The sequence below is a fragment of the Crinia signifera genome, chromosome 8 (assembly GCF_055691185.1).
Source record: "Crinia signifera chromosome 8, ASM5569118v1, whole genome shotgun sequence".
In the NCBI taxonomy this organism is placed as follows: domain Eukaryota; kingdom Metazoa; phylum Chordata; class Amphibia; order Anura; family Myobatrachidae; genus Crinia; species Crinia signifera.
In genome coordinates this window covers 77810813-77836475 of record NC_139224.1, presented here as the reverse complement: position 1 = coordinate 77836475, position 25663 = coordinate 77810813, and the positions used below count along the sequence as shown (strand labels likewise).

Genomic DNA, 25663 nt, shown 5'->3' with positions numbered 1-25663 from the left:
GTGGGACGCGTACCGCCGCCCCTCGCGGGCTCACTGCGCTCGCCACGCTTCAGGTTCGCGTTGATAGTGGGGGTGGTACAGCCTCAAAAATGACATTTGGGGGCCATTCAACATGTTTGATGCTAATTTCAATGCATTTGGATGCATTTCTGTTAAAAATCGCATGCGATCGTATCGCATGCGATGCGATCGCATGCGATTTTTTGCTATGCGATGGACATCGTGGGAGCCGTGATTGTACACAAGTACCAAAAAAACTACTTTGATAAATGTAATTGTACCCATTTGTGTCATATCCTGAGGTTTCATTGCCTCAAGATTTGATACATGTCTGACTATTCTAAATACAAAATCATTTAGATTACGTGAAAAAGTTATACTGAAAAGGATGGAAATTGTTAAGGCAACTTTGCCAGAAAATATATTTTAGGTTTCAAATAAATATTTTGACAAATAATTTTGAAAATAAACAATTTTTTGCTTAGTTTTGTCATGGATGTAATAATGCTTTAAAATGCAATACAATCTGATTTATGGTACACTTCACTAAAATTTCTGTATAAGACGTGAACAAGACCATTTATGAAGATAAATGACGGACTTATCTGGTCTTTTTGGTTGTGATTTCTTACTGCCTATGTTGTTTAGAATTTGCTTTAAGACCAAGGGCTAGATTATCTAAGCTTCAAAAGTGATAAAATAGAGAGTGACAAAAGCCAGCCAATCAGCTCCTACCTGCCATGTCACAGACTGTGTTTGAAAAATGTCAAGCAGGAGCTGATTTGTTGGCTGTTTATCACTCTCCATTTTATCACTTTTGGAGCTTAGAGAATCTGGCCCCAATTCTGTATGCTGATTAAGGCTGAATGAAGATTACTACCTTATAACAAAAATATATTATTTTATTATGGTTATAACTAGTGGCCATGTCATATCCTTCGAGATGTATTAACCTTTTTCCCTCAGAAGTTGCTGCAGTTGACCTCTATCTAGTAAAGAATTTCTGTGAATTATATCATGCAGATTTCAAACATCACTAGAGTTTTAAAAGAATCATAACTTTTCTATACATTATTATGCTAAAATGCACATATGACTAGAGACTTAAACTGCATGTACAGTAGTTCAAATTATGGGGCTCATACATCAGTTCGGTATCAGAGAAATTCCCAATTCTGCTGCTGCATGAGTCAGGGGATCCAGTAAATACAACATGTTAGAAATCCTCGATATCATACCAAAAATTTGGGATTGGCACACGTTTTAACATTAACTTTTTTGCCAATTCCCATTGACCACTTATTTTCATATCGGCCAGTAAAATTATATGGGCTCTTTGATATTAGCCTTTAGGGGAAACTGCAAATTATCCCACTATGTTATGGCAAGTGCAAGAAACCAAAATTTGAATGTATTGAGCTCATAAATGAAGGCCAAACTATTGGTTCACCTTATGTATAATTCTTTTTCAAGAAAATGTATGCCTTTTTTAATCTAGTGTTGAATTGAATTTTCTTAGATCTATGTTAGAATTTGTCACCAAATTAGAGTGCCAGTTATTTATTTGCCCTACTAAGCAATAGTGCCCAAAAGAAAATAATTTTCTCTTTTCTGTACAAATAATATCTTATCATGTTCCATGTACTTCATATCCATAAAAATAAATCATTGCGTAATGTTGTCTTTGATTTTTTGCCTATTCAGGTGAACACTTGAATGCAGAACAGAAGAAAAAAAGGAAACAAAGAAGGAACAGGACTACATTTAACAGCAGCCAGCTGCAAGCCCTAGAGAGAGTGTTTGAGAGGACACATTATCCAGATGCATTTGTAAGAGAGGACCTTGCTCGGAGAGTTAATCTCACTGAGGCTCGAGTACAGGTAATTGATTTATTACCAGATATTTTATACAGTCCACACATAATCTGCAGCACTTTACAGATAATAGGGCAGATGCACTAAGCTTCAAAAGTGATAAAATGGAGAGTGATAAACAGCCAATCAGCTCTTACCTGCCATGTTACAAACTGTATTTGAAAAATATCAGGCAGGAGCTGATTGGTTGGTTGTTTATCACTCTCCATGTTATCACTTTTGAAGCTTAGAGCATCTGGCCCAATATATGAACATTCACATCAGTCCCTGCCCCAGTGGAGCTTGCAATCTATATTCCCTACCACACGTACAAGCACACACATTCATTCTAGGGTTAATTTTGTTGATAGCCAATTAACCTACCAGTATATTTTCTTATTTCTTATAAGATTTGCTGCTATGGTTTTGAGAGAGGAGATTACAAAAACCACAAAAAAGGGATTTTTGTAAGAACTTACCGTTCGAATCCCTTTCTCTGATATGGTCCTGGTGACACAGCTTCACATTGGGGATGTAGGAGGGTCCGCAGGAGCCAGGCACCTATCCTAAAGCTTTTGGAGGGTAGGCTCCTCCCCTACTGCATCCCAGACTCCTCAGTTCAATCTTTCAAAGCCACTGGAATACATTAACTCAGTACAACGCCTGCACATATTATATGCACAATTTTAAATTTAACTTTTTCAACCAATTATAACATGAAACATCATGAACACTGGCATACTTACTGAGCGTAAGGGAGGGATCGCTGTGTCACCAGGACCATATCAGAGAAAGGGATTTGAACGGTAAGTTTTTACAAAAATCCCTTTTTCACTTTCAATGGTCCAGGTGACACAGCTTCACATTGTGACGTTCCATAGCCAGTCCTTTTGGGTGGGTACGCTCAGGTCTGCAGTTTTCATCACTGCTCGCCCGAATGATGCGTCCACCGATGCGAACTCATGGAACCTATCGAATTTGGCAAAAGTATGAACAGATGACCAAGTGGCAGCCCTGCAAACCTGCTCAGCTGTTGCCCCATGTCAAACCGTCCAAGAGGTGGTGACTGATCTGGTGGTATGCGCATTAATCCTGGCTGGCACAGGCCTACCAACTTTAGTATATGCAAACGCTATAACAGAGCGCAACCACCTAGCAACGGTCTGCTTAGAAGCAGGCCAACTATTATTTTGTACATCATACAAAACTAGCAAAGTATCAGTCTTCCTGACACTCTTTCCTCTGTCCACATAAATGCGCAAGGCGCGCACAACATCCAAATTCCTCAATTTGCCCCTTTTCCTTGAACCCTCTGGGGTTGAAACACAGGCAGAACTATCTCCTGATTTAGCTGAAAAGCAGAGACTACTTTTGGTAAAAAAAATTTGGGGTACTGTCCGAAAGACAGCCCTATCATCATGACATATAAAGGAGGGAGACTTGCAGGACAAAGCTCCCAACTCCGATACTCTTTTTTGCTGACGCCACCGCCAACAAAAATACCAGTTTCCCTGTAAGGAATCTAAGGTCAGCCGACCTTAACGGCTCAAAAGGCGCCTTTTGAAGGTACTCCAGAACCAGAGATAATTCCCCTGGCGCTACTGGTTGCTTGTAGGGAGGTTTCAATCGAGACACCCCCTGCAGGAAGGTCTGAACTTCCGGTATTAATGCAACCCTTCTTCGGAAAGAAATTGACAAGGCCAAGATATGTACTTTGAGTGACTGAAGGCCTAACTCAGAGGAAAGGCCATCCTGTAAAAACTCCAACAATTTTAGCCATTTTAAATCGCGATGTGTGTGACTTCTGTCTTTCACACCATCGAATATAGGTCTTCCAGACCCTATACTAATTTACAGAAGACACTGACTCTCTGGCTTTAATCATTGTGTTAACCACCGCCTCTGAGAATCCTATATTCCTCAAAATGGCGGTTTCAACAGCCGAGCCGTCAAAATTAATCGAGCTGAATCCAGATGGTTAAACGGTCCTTGTTTTAGACGGTCTGACCTCAGAGGTAGACGCCACGAGTCCACAGAGAATCTCTGAAGCCTCGAGTACCAGGACCTCCTTGGCCAATCTGGGGCCACTAAAATTACTGGAATTGTCTGGGCCTGTATCTTTTTCAACACTCTTGCCAGCATTGGAACTGGCAGAAAATCATAAAGAAGATTCCCCTCCCAGGGGATAGTCATGGCATCCACTGCTTCTGCCAGTGGATCCCCCGTCCTGGCATAAAACCTGGGTACCTGATGGTTGAACCTGGATGCCATCAGGTCCCTATCCGGGGTTCCCCACCTCAGTGTAATCTGGTGGAATACTTGTGGGTTCAGGCTCCATTTCCCTTCCATCAGCTCCTCCCTGCTCAGGAAGTCGGCCTCTATATTCTCCACTCCTGGTATGAATATTGCTGATAATGCTGGAACATTCTGTTCCGCCCACAAGAAGATTCGGGACACCTACCACATAGCCAGCTTGCTGCGTGTGCCTCCCTGGTGATTCAGATACGCCACAGCTGTAGCGTTGTCGGTCTGAATGCCTAAAGGGAGCCCTTGTAATCTTTTCTCCCGCCAGAGAAAACATCTTCCACACGGCCCTGAGTTCCACGATGTTGATCGGTAAGGCAGACTCCTCTGAAGTCCACAAGCCTTGCAGACGCAGGTCCACGACTACTGCCCCCCAGCCTCTGAGACTGGCGTCGGTAGTGACTACCAGCCAGCTCCAGGACTGCAGGGACCGACCCGAAGGGAATCCACCTCCATCCACCATTTCAGGAAGGATCGAGTTTCTGAAAACAACACTATTTGTTCTGACATCATGGTCTGAGTATTCCCTGACCAGCCTGTCAGAATGTTCCACTGGAACACTCTAGAGTGGAACCTGGCGAACTGTAACATCTCGAAAGACGCCACCATCTTCCCCAGCAGTTTGAGGCACCTCCATACTGAAGTGCTCTGAGACCCGAGGATCTCCTGTACCAAGGCAGCCAGATCCCTGGCCTTTGCCTCTGGTAGAAACACCCGATGCAATTGGGTATCCAAAACCATCCCCAAGAATTGGAGTCTCTGTGACGGCACCAATTGAGACTTTTGTAAATTTAAAAGCCAGCCGTGAATCTGCAAAACCTGATGGTTTCTGCCAAGTGACTCTTCAACGTGTCTGCTGACTCCGCTTTAAACCGCAGGTCGTCCAAAAATGGATTCACCATGATTTCCCTCAGTCGAAGCACAGCCGCCACTACTGACATTATTTTGGTGAATACCCTTGACGCTGTGGCCAGACCGAAGGGCAACGCCTGGAATTGCAAGAGAAGGCCTCCTATTGCACACCTCAATAGAGCCTGATGTTCTGGGTGGATAGGAACATGCAAGTATGCGTATGCTAAAAATTCTCCCTGGTCCAGGCTTAGCAGCACAGACCGTAGAGACTCTATTTTGAAATGGTCTACCCACAAATGGTTATTAATGACTTTAAGTTTAGGATCAGCTGAAAGACCCGTCTGGTTTGGGCACCAAAAACAGAGTGGAATAAAAACCTTTTTTCCACTCCGCTCTGGGGACCGGGACTACCACACCCTTCTCTAAAAGAGAATGAGCCGCTCCCAAGAGAGCTGTACGGAGCCGAGCCTCCTTTGGTAGTGGTGTAGGAATGAACCTTCTCGGTGGAAAACCTTTGAAGGGAATCTTTTAACCCTGGGTTATAATTTCTAACACCCAAGAGTCCCGGTCTAACAGTGCCCATGCGTCTTTGAACAGTGACCGACGTCCCCCTTCCTTGATCACCGGGAAAACCCCTGACAGTCATGCGGAGGATTTGTCCTCTCCTTTGGTTTCTTATGAAAGGAACCAAATTTTGACTTTGGGGCCTTGCCCCTGGAGGACTGAGACTATCCCTTAAAGGACTGTCCTCGAAAGGACGCACCTCCTCTAGGGGAGGGCCGAAAGGACGGCCTGCAAGCAGAAAACCTTCATGTCTGCTTGGCTGCAGGGGTAGGCAGGAAAGTGCTGTCTTCCACCTGTGGCCTGCTTAATAATCTCTTCCAGTTCTGAACCAAATAACAGCTTTCCTTTAAAAGCTAATGCCTCTAAGCCTTCTTAGACTAGTTATCTGCCTTCCAAGCTATAAGCCAGAGCACTCTCCTGGCATTGACAGACACTGAGGAAACTCTGGCAGCCATTTTGAGAGCTTCCTGCTCAGCCCTGCAGCAGCTTTAGGCTTCTCCGCAAGTAGCAACACACAAGGAACAGTATGTCAAATAGTGTACAGGTCAATGACCCACCAATCATGGCCTTAGAGACCCAGGCTGAAGCAATCAGAGGGCGGAGTGTAGCCCACCCTTTCAACCACTGCCTTGCTTGAAGGCTGTTCCCCCCCTGCACTGATAGCACAGTGACTTTTGACAAGCATGTCACAGAAACATCTACCACTGAAACTTTCTCCCAGAGGTCTGCATGATCCTCAGGCATGGGATACAGGCTTAAACATCTTTTAGGTATCTAAAACCTTTTATCAGGGGTTTTCCAATAAATCTTGTAAACCCTCGTCTGCAGGGAGATATCATTTTCCTTACGCTGTCTCTTAAAAACAACCTTTGCAGGAGTTTTTTCTTCACAGACAAATTCAATGCCTGTTTAACAGCAGTAAACAAATGTACTCTCCTTCCTCATCAGCAGCTAACAATGGCACTGAATAAGACCTTTTAGGGGTCCCCACAGAATAACCATAACACTTGTCCAACAAGTAATTTAAACCTGCTGATTCCCATAGCAGTATGCTTCATGACCTGCAATAAGTCAGGATCTGTCTGGGTCTGAGGCAAAGAGCTAGAGGACTGCTGAGAGAATGTCAATGGTCTAGGAGAAGTTACCAGCCATCACTCTGCCTGTCCAGTAATGCACCAAAGCATTTTCAGACCTGCCCAGGGACTTAGCCCACGCAAGCTCCGATGCACTACCCTCTGGAGTTCACTCCCCATGGGTTTCACAGCAGCGCAAGAAATACATAAGCCCCCCTTATCTGCTCAGGGACAAATTTCAGTGTATAACCACTGCAAGCGCTCAATGCATTATAGGCTCCCTCCCCCAAAACCACAGACTGTTGCTCAGACCTGATGTTCTCAATTAACACAGTCACAGCATTAAATGTACATACATTATATACAGAACCAATATATTCAGTTCACTTAGCTTTCTGTAGTCTTCAGAATGGGGAAAGCGATGCCCAGGAAATCCAATCACTCTGTCAGGATCTGTAAGCCAGCTCAGCTCCGCTGCAAGCGTTCTGAATGGCGCCAAAACAGAGTGAGGGAAGGGACCAAGTCCCTGCTGCTGCGGGGTCTGTGACTTTTGGCGCCAACTACCCCCAGACAGCCGCTCCCATTGTAGGATCTCCTAGTTCCAGTATCTCCCCCTTAGCTGGGGACCACTCGGAACATGCCTGTAACAACACTGCTGTCCTCTCATATCAGGAGCTCAGTGTGTAAGCTCCGCAGAAAATGGCCGCCGCCATCACGGAGCGCCTGTCCCCCATGATCCCCACCTAGCGTGAAGCCGGTTTCAGAGCGCTCCGGAGCCCAGGCAGCTTCTTAAAAGAAGCTGTAAGCGCTGCACAGGGAGGCCAGACAGCGTCTCCTCTGTGCACAGCGAGCTGACAGGACGCGCTTCTGTCAGCTCCTGCTGCGCTAGCAGTGTGAGGATTCACTAATGAGAATCCTCACACTGTGCCTACCTAGCTAGTGTAAAAGTTAATAAAATAATAAAAACCCTAACTAACTCTTCTCCTTCGGCTGCTCCGGCAGCCCTTTAGAATAGCACCCACTCCAGTGGGCACCTAACACGAACTGGGAAGTCTGGGATGCAGTAGGGGAGGAGCCTACCCTCCAAAAGCTTTAGGATAGGTGCCTGGCTCCTGCGGACCCTCCTACATCCCCAATGTGAAGCTGTGTCACCAGGATCATTGAAAGAGAAACATGTTTGACTGTCTAAACCCCAATCATGCCCAATATGTAGTACAAATCCTTCAGTATGCTCAGCCTTTAGTGGCCCCTGTGATTCACCTCACCTGCTATATTGATGTAATAGATTGGCAGGGTTCTAAGCCCTGTATATATTATGATGGTATCCAGATAATTGGTCCACAGTGTCAAGGTTTACAGTCAATAGGTTGTCACCATAAGGTCAACATGGTAAAAAGGTCAACAAAATTCTAAATGGTCGACATGGCCATAGTCATCACATGAAACGGTCAACATGGATCTTTCTAATTTTATTCTTCTTTTGAACTTTTTTCTACTTTACCAGCTACGCGTACGAATGGTAAAGTGTATAAAGAGCAGCTGAGGCATGACAAGTGTAGTTAACCAGGTGAGGGGACACTGTACACTATTTTGAGGTCCATGTTCTGAAACCCACAAACTGACAAGAAAAAAAGCACACCTCAAGTCAATCTTTCCATGTGTCGACCATTTTCCTGTGTACTCTTTGCTTGTGTTGACCTTTTGTCTGTTGACTTAGACACTGCCCACCTGGACACAGTCGACCTATTATAGAACACTGGTAGTGAGAAAATCCGCTTTGCACTAATCAATATAAGTACTAACTATAATAATACAGTATATGAAAATAAATATAAAAAATTAAATAATTGTATTATGCCATTACAGTACTATCCGGGAATATTGTTTGGCTATTCATATTTACAGATGTGTCCACACACATTGCAGCCAGGTACACACTAGGCATGTACCTGGTAATAGTGGCAGTGGCAAGGAAATGCTACACAATTGCTGATGCTGACAGGGGCGACAGGGATGGGGGGAGCATGGGGCATGCTGAAGGTACAGCATGGCTTCTCTACCAGCACACATACCCTGCTGATATGTGAAAAATGATGCAGCAAAAGTGACCTTATAATTTTGGTTTAGGTACATGAGCAGGACTTAGGGTTAGTCTGTGGGGGTTAGGTTTAGGTTACAGGGTACCAGGGTATGGGTTAGGCTGCAGGGTTAGGATTAGAAACTTAGAAAGGGGGATAGAGAGAGTGTGGGGCAGGGTGGTTCGGTTTAAGTGGCATGTACAAAGATTTGTTTTAGGCTGCAGGTGGGTTGGTGGTTTGTGTTCGGATGCAGTAGGGGGAGGGGGGTTAGTATTAGTATAAGGGGGCAGGGGATAAGTAAGTATACTTATTTTGATCCCCGGCTCAGGGCCGGCAACAGAAATCTTGGGGGCCTGTACAATGATATTTCTGGGGCCCCCCACCTAATCCCAAATCCAAACAACGCTCTTCTGCATGAGCCTTAACCTTTCGCTGCTCCAGATCCTGCTTTCAGGTGCGGACTTCTTCCGTTCTCAGTCCTGCTGGCCTGGCTCCTGCTTATTGCTGGCTCCGGCTGCTGCTGTCCTGTCACTTTCACAAAAGAATGCTTAGCACTACGAACAGGCAGGGCAGGTCTTTCGCAGAGTGCGAAACAGACGACCAGCGCAGTAAAAGTACAGGAACCAGAAACTGAGGCCACAGCACCAGCGGTGGGTAAGGCTGTGTGCCTGCGGCACCAGGCCATGCGCACACACGGAGTAGATGGCTCTAAGCGCCAAGTGGCAGGGCACACACTCAGAAGACGGCAGTGGCACACAGTGAGTCAGTCAGACTCAGCCAAAAACAGATGGTGCACAGTAGACGGCCGGCCCACAAGGGTCACTGACAGGCCAGCTAGTACAGGCAGTGGCCGTGCCCAGGCATGGAAGCTCTGGGGCCCTTCATATCTCTGGGGCCCGTCACACTTGTCCCCCTTGACCCCCCCCTGTCGCCTGCCCTGCCCCGGCTTCCCCATCGATGGTAATCCGTGTGTATCCCATATTGTATATTTCTACAGGAGAGTCAGCAAGAGAGTCAGGATGCGGACAGCACACGCACAGAGGTGATTGTCTGCATCCTGACTCTCCCAGAGCGGCCTCTGGTGGTGGATCTTAGCGCCTACCTGCCCAACAGCTCTTAAAGGGAGATTGCTGATGATGAGAGGCTGCTGATCTCCTCTACAAAAAAAAAAAGTACTAGAAATTGGACCCGCCACTGCTGTGGGTGCATGTATAAGAGCTGTTTTGTGCCGTTATCATGGTAATGTAGACGGCATGTAGCCAGAGTTCCATACTATGCTGAAACTAACATATGGCTAATGGACGTCTGTTTTAGACAGATCTCTAGCATCAACATGGTGTTGTTGTAATGGGGCTACAAACGTATTGACACTGCTGAGCGTGAATGCCCAGCAAGATCGCTCAGCACACAGTGATGTGCTAGCGCTGTGTACTGAGCGATATGTCAGAGCCAGTGTTCTCCACAGAGAACACTGGCCCTGACTCCGGCGACCCCGGCAATTAACTAGATTTATCCAGCATGCTACCGCTATACCCCTACACACGGAGCAATGTAGGGGCATTTTCTAAGCAATCTAGTGAGATTGCTTAGAAAATGCCCCTAATTTGCCCCATAAGTATCAAAATGGATGGTTGTCGCTGCAGGTGGAAAAACAGTGGCCAGTGCAGCTGCTTACATGAAGCCTTCCACAAAGCTAAATTAGAGTGAATGATAAAATTTATTGCGAATGATAAATGGGGCTTCAGATAATTAGGTATTAATTGTCATATGCTTACAATGGGGGAAATGTACTAAGATGGGAGCTCTATTTTACATGGGATGTTGCTATAGGCAACCAATCACAATCTATTATCTTCTAAAAGGTGCTAAATAAGGTTGATTCTGATTGGTTGCCCATAACAACATACCATGTGAAATAGAACTGCCATCTTAGTAAATTCCCCCCAATGAGTTTTATAATGCACAATAAGTTTCATTCCACTCATTGATAAATGGACCACTAAATGTGGTTGCTATTACTTGTTGTAGTGCACTTGCAGTTGCTTGTATGTGATGCCTAATCAGGCCTATTGTGAGAACATAACATAGATCCCCTCTTACACTAACCAGATTTCATGATCACAATATAGAGCTAAAAATGCATTGTGGACTACTGTTTCCTGCATTAAACGCATTCCCCCCTTTCCCAGTGCCATACCAAAAGACAATTTGTAACAATACGCAATGTAATGAAACCCATCTTCCTGCTGTCTTGGGAACTTGGGTGCACATACCGTAGGTGCTTAAATGATCCAATGGTATATAATGAATACAATGGTAAGGATCACAAAATAGGGTGAATGTGGTGAAGGACAGCTATTTCAGTACTTTATTAATAAAATAATGTAAACAGTATAATTTATTTTTGGTTGATTCATTTTCAGGTTTGGTTCCAGAACAGAAGAGCTAAATTTCGCAGGAATGAAAGAGCAATGTTAGCAAACAAGAGTGCTTCTCTTCTCAAGTCGTATGCTGGAGATGTGAGTGCAGTGGAACAACCTATAGTACCCCGACCAGCTCCGAGGCCCAATGAGTATCTATCTTGGGGGACTGCATCTCCATATAGGTAAGCATTAATAGTACTGATTATGCATTTCTGCTGTGGCAGTGTTAAATATTGCTACTAATGTTTAAGAAAATAAATACTATAATGGGCCCCATACATCAGCAATCACAATTTATGGATTTCCAGATACAGGGATTTTTTGGCCAGATAAATGGATTTTATAATCTATCTGACTTTGCCCGCACATTACAGATTTATTTCAGTGATCGGCAGATTTTTCCATCTAAAGATTGCATCTTCATATCTGGAAATTGCCCTTCGATTGTCATTTCAGCTGTTCATAATGTAAATAGATGAAGAAGACGAATTGGGAATGCCCACACATATAAAAAAGATCTGCAGATAATACCAGATTATTAAACATGTTTAAAAACCTGATTAAGCATTCGATTTGTGATTTTGATTGGGATTGCCAAAAGGGGGAGCCCACACATCTAAAATTAATTGTGGCAATCATCTCCATAACTGAAAATTGTCACAATTAATTGCCCTTAAGTCACAGTTATTTTCTTTGCAAATAAGCTATTACTAAGGAAGCTACTGTGGAAATATTCTCATTTTAAAACAAACTTTTTGTCAATAAGTAACTTATCCTATGGCACCGTTTTATTATGATCACATGGGATGCAGTTAAGGTGATCAGGATGTTGGCAGTCGAAATTCCGGTGCCGGAATCCTGACCAATGGCCACAACACCAGCATCAGAATCCCAACATCAGTGGAGATGTTGACACTGGAATCCTGACAGCCGGCATTCTAATTGTAATAGGTATTGCAGCTTTTTGACCCAGGTATTGCAAAGATGGGGGTAATTGGTCTCTAATATTTGTAGTATAGAGTGGTGGTGGGGGCCAGACCAAAGATGCAGGGAGCACCTGTTGATCTTTGGTCTGACCCCCACCACCACTCTATACTACAAATATTGGAGACCGATTACCCCCATCTTTGCAATACCTGGGTCAAAAAGCTGCAATACCTATTTGGGAACCACCACCTGCAAAATCAGGATTACAAATTCCGCACAATTGTTGAGGACTCCCCGCACTCCAACAGGGGCTCTAACAGCATCCTACAGCATGAAAAAATAATCCAGCAAGGTTCAATGGACCCCAATCCCCTCCAGCTACATAAGGATTGATCCCAGGATTGTTTAAACTCCATCCACGTCTCCCACCTCTGGGTGAAACGGGACTCCAGACTATAAGTATCAGACCCATTTTTTCCAAACCTTTTTTATTTTTCACAGTAATGTACATTTTTATTGTTCTGTATTATTATACATTTTGTGCAACATATTGTGCTTTAAATGCAATTATCTTATACCTACCTAGTGCAAATGCACATTAATTAATTATTTTATCTTAGAAATACATTTTTCATGTTGATATAAATTGATTGTAAACCAATTATTGTTCTTAGCGCTCCACCCACCCCCTTCTTTTTCCATTGTAACTATACCAGGGGATTGACACCCCCGAGTAGGAGCAGCTTGACAAACCACCCCAGAAGGCGCCCTATAACTATAGGCCACCAGGCTACTAGTTAATTCCTTTTTTCGAACATAAAGCAACTTTTGAATAAGTAGCACTGGGCATATTTTGTGTGACTTATTCACTATACAAAGTGTATGGGACGCACAAACAGCTTAAGTTGATTATTCTGTTTGTGATTGCAGCTGTATCTGCATATGAAATGTTCAGTTACAGTGTTTTCCAGTGTTTACCATGCAAGGAGGGTAGATTTGTGTGGATACATTTGTATGTCTGCTGTAATTGTGTGTTTGCGGGTCCAATACTATCAGTGATGTCACAAAACAGTTTTTATTGTGTTAGAGCAGCAATACCTTCTTGTAAAAGGTAACAATGCAGCAAGAAGTAACAATTGACCAATTTAGTTATACGCTGTATTAACAGTTTATGGCCCTTATTCTGATTCACTCGTAAAGGTAAATTCCTTCTCAAATGGACAGAACCATATGCACTGCAGGTGGGGCAGATGTAACATGTGCAGTCAGTATTTTCTCTGCACAGAAACAAAATAACTCACCCAAATCTAATTCTCTCTGTACAAGTTACATCTGCCCCCCCCCCCCCCTGCAGTGCACATGGGGTTGTCCATTTGAATAGGAATTTGCCTTTGCAAGTGAACCAGAATAAGGGCCTATATGTACTGAACACTCTCATTCATGGATTAAACTGGAATAACTTGTACTGGAGCTAGTAAAGAATGTATAGAGGATATTGCACATACTTTTAAAACCAAAACACTAAACCAGCTATGGGCATCACAATGCTGAGGCCATGCCCTTGCAGTGACGCCACACACCCTTTTTGAAATGGGCACATCATAGGTACTGTAAGTGCAAATTCTTTATTTAAAAAAAAATGTTTTTATTTGGATGGCCAAATTGCCACTAGCTGTGTTTATATTACCAAAATATGTGTGTGGGGGCAGAAACTTTTTGGCAGGAACACTGGAGTGACAGAAATGTGGTTGGGAGCTATGCCCCTCCTACAAAGTCATACCCCGTTTTAGGGGGTGCTGCATCAATAGAACATACAAGTAACTGACACATATTACAAGGTAATAAAGGCCCAATAGGCAATCATACTACTACCACTAAGTACCTACCTGTGCCCAAGCTTGTTGGTGGGGCCTGGCAGGGTCACAGGTAAGTAGGCCATGTGCACATTGCCCTCCCTGAGCAGCACGCATCCCTCCCCTGTGACACAATTAGATGGTAAGTGTAACTTGCTGGTGTTGTCAGGCTCTTTGCTAGATGTGATTTCAGACAGTATGCCTGCACAGGGTGAGCTGCTCCACTCAATTACCCTGCACCACCATCAGCTCCTGCTGCTGAGGGGGGAGGTGCACGGGACGACAGTGCTGTTGTTCTCGGCGCTGTACCTACCTGCTGTAACTTTGGGTAATGACACACTGGCACAAAGCATAGTACTCTTTTTTTAATATATTCACTTTTTTAAAGATGCACAATACAATAGCTTTAAATAGCAATATCATGACAATAACATGTTTGCATTTTAATATATAAGAAAATAATTGCATGCTGTAAGGAAGGACAGGAAAGAGACAGGGAAGGTCTCCATGGTTAGAGTGAGCATCACACTATAAACTAATTGCAACATGTATAAACAGAAACCAGGTCATGCAATCAAATAATCCTGATTCCAGAAATTCTAGCCAGTCGTTCCAGGTAGCTAAGAACAGGTATAGTACTTTTAAATGCTTTTGGGTGGGAATGGGCATGGCCACACCTTCTTGATGTGACCCCCCCCCCCCCCCCCCCAGTACCCAGTTCCATCAAAGCTCTTGCTGGCTGTATCAATGATTAGTGTATGAGTGGCTGTAATCAATCTTACGTATCTCAAATGCATCTTTTCTTGATGGGTGTACCTGGAAGTGAATGTGTTTATTGAGAGCATTTAGTCAGAATTTTGAGCTATGCTGAGTGTGCATTTGCACAGATCTGTCTGCTTTCAGGAGCTTCTCTTGCACCTATTATAGGGCTGGTGCAATTGCAGGTTAATAATGATGACTGCTATGAAACTAAGGTTGTGTGATCCAAAAAATACGGCAAATAAACATCTACTTCCATGCATGCTCCTGTTTTCTAGGAGTGCCGAGGCCAAGATCTATGTCTTTTGAAACAGACTTCTTGGCCTCGGCTACTGAATTTGCAATGGCCAATCTGAGTAAGTTAAGGATTAGATGGCTGGTGGTCTTGCAGATGATGCAATGCTGCATTATTGAGTGCAGCACTGATATGCAATGCTAGCAAAAGGAGTCTTTTCCCTTAGATCCTCCTGTGGCATTAGCATATTTTCACATAACTGTTGCATTGAAAGCGGACACATTAATTACACCTGTGACATCTGGTGTGGCTGTGACTGATGTATTGCGCTTGCTGAAAAATGGCCTTGCATGAGGACCAGGACTTGAAACAGTATAATAAGGCTTGATTTAGAGATGGGCACAATGTCAATGTTGTACACAGTTGAGCATTTGTAGCGACTCAAATTAAGGCATGTCATAACCATTTTACGGGCACGTCACAGCTTGTGACTGCAATCCCACATGCAGTTAAAATGACTCCAGTGTCTTACTTCTGACAAAGTGTGACCACATAGTTACTCAGAAGACCAATGATCAACCAATGTCTATCCAATGGCTGCAACTTTGTGCACCTTTGGAAGATGAGTCCAGTGGCAGAATTAATGTTCACATGTTCCCAACAGCTCCCACATTTGCATATTTTCACAAACCCATTCTGTGTGGAATCGGACAGACATAATTTGCATCCATCTCTGGATCAGGCAGTTACTCACATTAAAAGTAGTATGCAGGCATTTATCTTTTTTATTAGGGAACATGGTGAAGAATGAGTCACCTGCATCACTTACCTCCATTCCACCATCCTCAAAGTTTGGTGTCTGCAACCTAAATATGATTTACTGTTCTGTGGAGTACTTGTCAGTCTATTTTTATTAAATTGAATGATCATCATCATCTAAGAGATCAAGGATGACATTGCCTTGCAGCTTAGACTTTAATGCTCATGAAACATTAGCAAATTGACCTGTCATGGCCACTGAAGCTCCTGCCAAATGCACGCCTACAGTTGTCCCTGTATCAAAGTCAAAGGTCTCCTCTTGCAGCCGTGATGGCCATAACTGTGGTCAAAGAAGGCAGTGAATATTAATTAAACATGATCCTAACCACACTAATATACTATTATATTATGAAATATATGTATCTGTATGTGTTTCATGTTCTACACTTGTGTGTAATGCCCTGCTTTAAATTTGATTGGTGTCCCAAATTTATGTTATAATTTTTCCACTACTTGTAGTTCATCTCAATCATTCTTTAATAAAAAAAAAAATAAACAATCTTAAATCTTTAAGTCAGGAATGGGGAACCTTCGGCCCTCCAGCTGTTGTTGAACTACATATTCCAGCATGCTCTGGTACAGTTTTGCTATTTGGCCATGCTAAACCTGTTGCAAGGCATTCTGGAATGTGTAGTTTAACAACATCTGGAGGGCCGAAGGTTCCACATCCCTGCTTTAAGTTATCGAGCAATTCAATAAGAAATACATCACACAGGAATTCTTCTCCTAGAATTTGCTTGCAGCATTATAATGTATAATATTAAGAGTACAAGGAAGACTTAAGTCAGTTTTGTCAATCTAAACGTAGACCGTGATATCAGGCTTTTTGGGCCTTCCAAATAACATTGCCACTGTAGTGATATTTGGAACTATCTTCGACGACATGATTTACTTGCGTAAGTGGCTCTCTTAGGTAACAAGCCAGAATTTGGCACTTAAAGGTGTTTTTCTTTTTGGAAAAAATATTGACATAGAGCTTTGGCTTATAGTCAGTTGTCAATCATTTGTATGCTGGAGTGATGTGTTTTCCGCATGATATTACATACTGCATCTACCGTATCCTTCTTTATATACATGAACATTATAATGTAATTTGCATAATTGATGGGTTCTTCTGGATCAGTTGATTGTTGGATTCATTACTAAAATTGACATAACATATTTATTTATATCCGGGTATGATTTATTTAAATATTCATTTAAAAAAAGCTGCATTTCATTAATAAACCTTTTTTCCACTGAAAAAAAAATAAATCAGTTTATAAGTGGCAAACTCTGTATATAGGCAAGTCAGACAACAGAATAGACATTTTCTATTTTAATTTCCTTGCTGGTGGCAGCACATAAACCATCCACAGACAACAACACACTGGCATATCTACGTATATTGGGTGAAAGGACTGAGGCGTAAATGGACTCTTGGGTCCACACCTCACACCCTGCACCAATTGTAGGGGATTAGACCGGCAACTTTTCGTGTTTTGTGTTTTGGTTTTGGATCTGGATTGGCTTTGTCAAAACCACCCTTTCAGGTTTTTGGTTTCGCTATAGGTATGTATTTTTTCAAAAATAACATAAAAACCATAGAATTTTTTTTGTTCCTACATTATTATACTGTAAACCTCAATATCATTCATTTCCACTAATTTTCAGTCTATTCTGAACACCTCTCTACTTACATTAACATTGTTTTTAGGCCAAAAGGTTGCACCGAGGTAGCACAAATGGGCAGCACAAACACTGGACTGATACGGTACACATAGTGGCACACCTGGACTGATATGGCACTCTTAGCATCATTCCTGGACTGATACTGCACACTTAACAACATCCCTGGACTGATACGGCACACTTAGCATCATCCCTGGACTGATACGGCACACTTAGCATCAACACCCCCTCCCCTCCCCCAAGATGGCTTAATCCCTGCTGCTTTGCGAATGGATGTTTTGCATAATTATCCATTTGCAGGATAGCGTGCAGCGCCAAAATCATTCAAATTTAAGAAGAGTTGGAGAATAAATATTTGGGTACTTGTGTATCGCAGACCATAAGGCATGCGATGGTATCCGATGCGATGCGATGGCAGCCGATGTTATACAATTTTAAATTGTATACCATCGAATTGTATGACATTGTATCGCATATACAATGGTATGCGATTTCAAATTGTATAAGCACCCTAATGGGGGCTTACAATGTTAAATGCACCCCCACGCCACCCCCACTATGAACGTAAACCCGAAGCGTGGCGAGCCCGTGAGGGGCGGCTGGACGCGTCCTACAACCTTTTCATACACCCACTATCCACGTCGGCGTGGAGTTGATTTTATATAGTGCGCCAAGCGCAGCGAGCCACCGAGCCCGAAGCGTGGCGAGCGAAGCGAACCCCGCGAGGGGACACGGAATACATGTAAAGTAATACGCGTCCCCGCGCGGGGCTCACTGCGCTCGCAACGCTTCGGGCTCGGTGGCTCGCTTCGCTCACCACACTATATAAAGTCAACTCCACGCTGGCGTGGATAGTGGGGGTATGAAAAGGTCGTAGGACGCGTACCGCTGCGCTCGCCACGCTTTGGGTTAACGTTCATAGTGGGGGTGCATTTAACATTGTAAGCCCCCATTAGGGTGCTTATACAATTAAACATCGTATAGGGCAGTGGTTCCCAAACTGTGTGCCGCGGCTCCCTGGGGTGCCTCGGGACACATGCAGGGGTGCCGCGGGTTGGTGGTCCAGGACCAACTCAAATTATTACTGGTTAATTATTTATGAGCAAAACCAGTGCTGGTGGCTGCCAATCATAAAATGTGTACAAACAGAAGCAAATCCTGCCCTTTACCATATAACTGCCGCTAAGAATCGCATATAAACCCAATCTACTTAATTTTTTTGGGACCTAGGGGTGCCGTGAAAAAAATTCTGATTCTCTAGGGTGCCGTGAATCAAAAAAGATTGGGAACCCCTGGTATAGGGGGTTTATACAATTTTAAATCGCATCGCAGTGCTTTGGGTGTATAGCATGCGATGCGATGTGATGCGATTATATGTCGTGCGACCAAATATCGTGGGCGCCGTGCTAGTACACAAGTACCAATATTTGTTCAAATGGACACTGAGCATCATTGGTTACGCACCATAAAATACTTGTGCTTTGTAGATGAAGGCCTCTGTTCATATTCATTCATCCTCAGAGGAGAAGATTTGTCAACTTTTTCCCAAGCAATAAATTCTATAAAAGTGAGGAAGACAAAATGTAGATATAACTTGGTGTTTAAGGGGTAAATTAATTAATGAAAGAGAGTTAGCCATACTGTAGCAACCAATCAGAGTTTTTGCATATTATTTCCTAGGATGCAAAATCAGATTGGACAACAGCACCTTTTTCAATTTTTAAACATTTTAGTAAATTTACCTCTTAGAGTTCTACATATTATTATTTTTTATTAAATTATTCAGAATATATTTACTACTAGAATTCCTGGACAATTCTTCAATAGAGAGTGTCAATGCAAGTCAGATATAAGTGCTCCCACATTGCATGTACAAAAATACATTTAGGTATTTACAGATTTACACATACATTTAAGCTATTTTGCCTATCCTTGGGCCAAATAGCTATCTGAACGTATTTACCCTTTCACACCACTGTGCACTGTGAGAATGTCTTTTTATAGCCCAACTCAGTGGAGGTACGACTGAAGTTCTAATGACTATAATATGTACACAATGTTATGGAGCATGTGCAGTCAAGAAACACAAAGAAAACCATGCAAGATACACACCACAAACATACTTCCATTTAGGGAATAAAGGGATAAATTTACTAAGATAAGAGTTCTATCGAAGATGGGATGTTGCCCATAGCAACCAATACAATTTTCTATTATCGTTTAGTAGGCGCTAAATAGATAAAAAATTAGAATAGGATTGGCTTCTGTGGGCAAAACCCATCTTCAAAAGAACTCCCATTTTAGTAAATTATCTCCTCACACCTTATTTGCTGACACTTATCTAAGGCAACACTCCACAGCAGTTGGCCAATGATCATACATGTCAGAGGAAAGAAGGAAATGTAAATCTAATGAATGGATGAAGGAGCCTGATAAGTCAAGGAGGACAGTGAGCACAGTGGATTTCCAAGAAGAGGGTGTCTGGAACAAATTACAGATAATACAAATTATTGCCCTGCCTCTTCTTTGAATAAAATTTGTCAAATTTTAGATAGTCACTCAGCGACTGGACCATGCCCCACTCTAGAACAATAGCTTTGCTGAACTTATCTTCATTGCCAAGCTATTTTAGATCACTTGTTTTACTTAATAATGGCCGCAAGCAGGGGCAAACGCAGGATTTTCAGAAGGGGGATTCCAGAGGGGCGGAGCAAAGCACGGAGATGGACACTTAGGTGACCCAGTATATGCCGGGTCAGTTAAAGTATTATAGATAGACCAAATGTATATAAATAATAATAATAATTTTCTGGTGGGAGGACAGCTTGCTTGACTGCAGATATCTCCAGTTCCTGGAAATAGATTTCTTAGATTTCCTAGAAAACTAGAGATTCCCACCTACCAAATGGTACTGGGGACTAGGGTATCAGAGTTCAGAAGGCAGAGCAATCTGCCCACACGTATATAATACTTCATACCAGGTGTGTGGAGCTGGAGCAGTAACCAGCTGCTGGAAGGCTGATATCTCTGGTTCTGGGCACAGGAGAGACAAGCTACTAGTGTCCATCAAAGGGGGAGAGTCCCAGCTTTTGGAATATACCCTCAGAAAACTCTAATACCCCTTTTACACCGCTGAAAAATCCAGGTCAGCGGCGGGTCAGACCCGGATCTTCGGCGGTGTAAATGGGGTCAAGCCGTGTCCATTTACACGGGTCCTCTACCCAGGTCCTGACCTGGGTAGAACACGGTTAGGACCCGTGTAGAGGCCGGTGTAAATGGTCCCGCTGCGGGTTGAGGCACCCGCAGCGGGTCCGTGCATGGCATGCAGTGCTGGGGAAGCTGTCCCCAGCTGCTGCGGGGAGGAGAGGAGGGCGAGCGAGCTGCTGAGGGGGGAGACGAATGGGATGCTCGCTGCTGCTGTAACAACTCCCCCCTGCAGCCGCGGGGTCGGGAGTGGAGGCAGTGGGAATCAGTGCATGTGGGCAGGGGACATCATCACCTGTAGCACCACATCATCAGCTCCCCAGTGCGGGGTCCAGCCTCCAGGCAGCGGGGTCCGGCAGTGCAGGCGGTCCATCCAGCGTATAGGAAGTTGCCGGCAGGGTCCCTCCAGTGTGGCACTAGTAGCGGCAGTTCCCAGCCGCCGCAGGGACGCTCGCGGGTTACTTCCCATACACTGGAGGGACCCCGCCCGCGACTTCCTATACGCTGGATGGACCGCCTGCACTGCCGGACCCCGCTGCCTGGAGGCCTGGACCCCATGCTGGGTTGGGGTAATGATGTAATGCTTCAGGGGGTGATGATTTGCAGGGGGGGTGATTTGACGCTGCAGGGGCGGTGATAATGTGCAGGGGGTGATGCTGCTTCAGGGGGGTGGTGATGTGCGGGTGGGGGTGCTGCTGCTGCTAGGGGGTGATGATGTGCAGGGGGGGGTGATGTGATGCTGCAGGGAGGGCGGGTAATGATGTGCAGGGAAGATTATGTGGTGCTGCTGCTGCAGGCCATTTGTAATGACAAGGCAGGGCTGACCCAGGTCCAGTGTAAATGGTGCAGACCCTGGTCCGACCCAGGTCGAATTGCTGTGTAAAAATGGGTCAGGAATCAGGGTCCGACCCTGGAAACATCCGTGTTCAAAGACCAGGGTCCGACCAGGGTTTTTGGTGTAAAAGGGGTATAAGTTAGACAGAACCTGAAATATCTGACTGGGAAGAGCAATTAACAGGCTTGGATGGGGACCACTGCTTTGAAGTCAGAAGATATCTCCGGTTCCCAAGGGCCGATCTTTTAAATTCTTGTACCCATGGAAAGAGGGCACCCTCATCTTTCAGCCTAGGACCCTTCGACTCCTGGGGGGGTTTCTGGGTACTCAGAAACCCCCCCTGTGTGCGCTACTGGCAAGGACTAAGTTCTTTTGAAGCACTGCATGAAGGTATCACATGTTCTTTCATTTACAGTATTTATTTGTCATAAATGTTTGAAAAGAATTACCATTATCTTCTGCAACATAAAACATACCATTAAAGGTACCCTTCAATTATTAAGTTATTAAAGTATTTTCCTCAACATAAGTTATATGTAGGGACAATAGAAATATAATTAAAGACTGACAGCAGATTTTTTTTTGCCTCCTGCGTTTTAGTGGGTGGTCCCAAACTCCGAAAGTGAGAACTTACCTTTTCCAGGATTGGTGAATAAATGAAAATCAAATTTCCCACCTTTGGTGAGTATGTGAGTACAATATAATAATACCTTACTGAAGTAACAGAACATATCCTAAAGTTCTGAGTTCTAAATTGTAAAAACAAATCCATATATATTGTAGTCATTTTAAAAATTAAACTGACAACAAAAATCAGGTTTTTGCACTAACCCCTGTAAGGATCACTAAAGGCCAAATGTAATAGACTCAGAGTTTTGTTGGCAGTGCAGGATTTTTTTTTTTTATGGGGGGCATTCATTTATATGGTATGGTTCTGTCCAATTTGGAGGCTATTACATTTGGCCGTATGTTTTTAATTGAATAAAAAGTGTAACAACATTTACAGTAAGTAAAGTACTAGAAAGTAATAAGTAAGCAGGGCCTGATTAAAGGTTCCAGGTGCCCTAGGCTAATACACATGTAGCTCTCCTTGTAATGTTGTTTAACACCAGTGTATGGGCGGTCAGGGACTCACTATTCATACTGCACATGTACATGTAATGAAGGTTATACTACTGGCATGTAGGATCTAATGCTTGTGGCATAGAAAGAAAACTTTGGCTTTAGGCTTAACAGCTTGCACTATAGCACAATATACATAAAATAATGGTTCAATCAAGTTAGTTACTTTACCCCACCCCAGTACATTGGGACAGATGATAGCTAAGAAGCATGGAATAAATGAGGTCTTAAGTTTATTCCTCAGCTGTCACCTGCAAGGCGATCCCATCAGTCCTGGTGCCCCAAGCTGCAGCCTAATCAGCCTGTAGGTTAATCAGGAACTGTAATACCCCTTTCACATCGCCAAAATAACCCGGGGTGGACTAGGGATGTTGTCGGCCAACCCTAGTCAATGCGCGGTGCCAAAGCACCAAATCTTTTTTGAATGCAGCCTGTCTAGTCCGGTGTTCTGGAGTGCAGGCCAGGTTTGGTTAAGTCATTCCCCACACACATCTTAATTTTCTACCTGGTTTGTTTGCTACAAGCCTGGCTGTGCACCGCCTCTCCAGTATCATATGCCATTTTACTGCAGATCATAGCAGCATTTGTGATTTTACTGCGAGGTGCCGGGGGTGCAGTTGCTATTTTGCCCGTAGCTGATGCGGGCCCATCTTGTCTGTCTAAGTTAAATGTTATATTACCCTTACAAACTTTTGCTATGGGGCCTACAAATATTTACAGTTGTTACATTACTAGAGAGGTATATTACTAATTAGTTAACATTTCAGATATATGTGTGTATATAGGACCTGCACAGTAGGAGGAGACACAACTAGCACAGCCAGGGGTCGCTGTCCTAAATGCTAAGTCCTCAAATGCTAATCCATACACTTATTATCTCTAGCATTGATTATTGCAATAGTCTCCTTGTTGGTCTTCCCAAGTATAGACTCTCGCCACTGCAATCTATTTTGAACGCTGCTGCTATGCTGATCTTCCTAGCAAGACGTTCATTGTGATTACACTCTGCCAGTCCATTCATTTGTTGCCCATATTCTACCTTATTCAATATAAAATACTTCTAATCACATAGTTTTTCTTATTACGGACATATAATACCCATCAACCATCCGTTATCTACATACCATTTATTTAAAAATCTGCTCCCCGCTTGTTTCATGGACAGACCATCTACCAACCAGAGTGGGTAAGAGCATCATTGGACCTTTCAGTTCACCTAAATTAAATTTATATAAACATTTAATCTGCTATATTGTGATAATCAGAGTACCAGTTGTGTGATTAAATTGAGCAAACATACTATTATTGGTTTTATTAATATATATTTTAAAATGTTTTATTATTTGTTGTTTATTACTAAAATACCACTGTTTTAACAATTCAGTGCGCTCTCAGAGTTATTCTGAATAATTACTACTACTCACATATAAAGCTATTAACTAAACCACACCAACCTATATCTCTTCACTATATCTCCCAACTCGCTCTCTCCGCTCTGCACAATATCTGCATCTCTCTACTGCACGGATTACTAGCTCCCATTCACTAGTACAGGACTTTCATCAGGCTGCTCCCACCCTATGGAATGCCCTAATACGCACAATAAGACAATTTACAATTGTAGACAACAAAACTACGACAGACAGACTTGGAGGTAGGAGGGCCCTGCTGCAAGCTTACAATCTATAGGGACATAGGGTTATGCGTGTAGAACTTAAATATGATAGGTTTGCCTGAAAAATTGAGTTTTTAGGGAACGCTTGAAAGTTTGGAGGCTAGTGAAGAGTCCTATTGGGCGTGGAAGGGCATTCCATAGGGTGGAAGCAGCCCAATGAAAGTCCTGCAATAGTGAATGGGAGCTAGTGATCCATGCAGAAAATAGACATAGATCTTGTGCACAGCAGAGTGGTTGAGATGGAAGATATTTTGTGATAAGTACAGAGATATATGCTGGTGCAGTATGGTTAATAGCTTTATATGCGAGAAGTGTTTTATATTGAATACGGAAAAATACAGGCAACCAATGGAGGGACTGGCAGAGTGGATAAGCAAACAATGAGCATCTTGCTAAGAAGATCAGCCTAGCAGCAGCATTTAAAACGGATTACAGTGGCAAGAGTCTGTTCTCGGGAAGACCAGTTAGGAGACTATTGCAATAATCAATGCGGGATATAATGAGTGCATGGTAAGAGATTTAGTAATGTCTTGTGTGAGATAGGCAGGGCCGGTGCAAGGCACCGGAGCGCCCCAGGCGAGTCGGGGTGGGGGCGCCCCGGTGCCGGGCGGGGGGGGGGGGGGTCGGGGGTCTGGGGGGGTCTTGGTTGGTACCTGCGTAAAAAAAACTTCTGTCCCCGGCGTCCCTGCTGAGTGCTGGTGTAGGGGTGTCCGTGCCGCCGGGGGAGCCTGCGGCGCTGTTATCGTGTATACGCTTGTCGCGCCCGGCGGGGTCCCTACAGTGCATAGAAAATAACTAGCGCTATGCGCGCGGCGTTATTTTCTATGCTCTGTAGGGACCCCGCCGGGCGCGACAAGCGTATACACGATAACAGCGCCGCAGGCTCCCCCGGCGGCACGGACACCCCTACACCAGCACTCAGCAGGGACGCCGGGGACAGAAGTTTTTTTTACGCAGGTACCACAGTGCAGGGGGTGAGGGGCGAACTGCCGCCCTCCAGGTGCCGGCGCCCTAGGCAAATGCCTAGAGCTGCCTAGTGGTGGCGCCGGCCCTGGAGATAGGGTCGTATTTTGGATATGTTTTTTAGATGCATGTAACATGATTTGGAGACAGATTAAATGTGGGTAACAAAGGACAGTTCAGAGTCGATTATGACACCTAGGCATCGAGCTTGTGGGGTAGGGTAGTTTGTCTGTTGTCAACAGTTATAGAAATATCAGTATGGTAACATTTCTTGGAACACACTACCGAGGAAGAGAGAAGGGTGCTGTCAGGGGGTGTGAAGCCAAGCTGCCACTTGTAGAGGTTTGGTCAGGCCCTTGAATATACAAGGTAAAAAAGGAAATCAAGTGGCGCTAAACAATTATGAATAATAATACATTTGAATATATTAATAACATATAAAAATGGTAGGAA

At 43.8% G+C, this 25663-nt stretch overlaps 1 protein-coding gene across 1 annotated transcript in view; it reads left to right on the top strand.

The window, feature by feature from the left end:
• Nucleotides 1-25663, top strand: part of PRRX1 (paired related homeobox 1) — a 103858-nt gene that overhangs the window by 52846 nt on the left and 25349 nt on the right. Inside the window, exons 2-3 of the mRNA XM_083158039.1 lie at nucleotides 1705-1880; nucleotides 11148-11329. Of these exons, the coding sequence (XP_083014165.1) occupies nucleotides 1705-1880; nucleotides 11148-11329 (358 nt within the window). The remainder of the gene's footprint in view (nucleotides 1-1704; nucleotides 1881-11147; nucleotides 11330-25663) is intronic.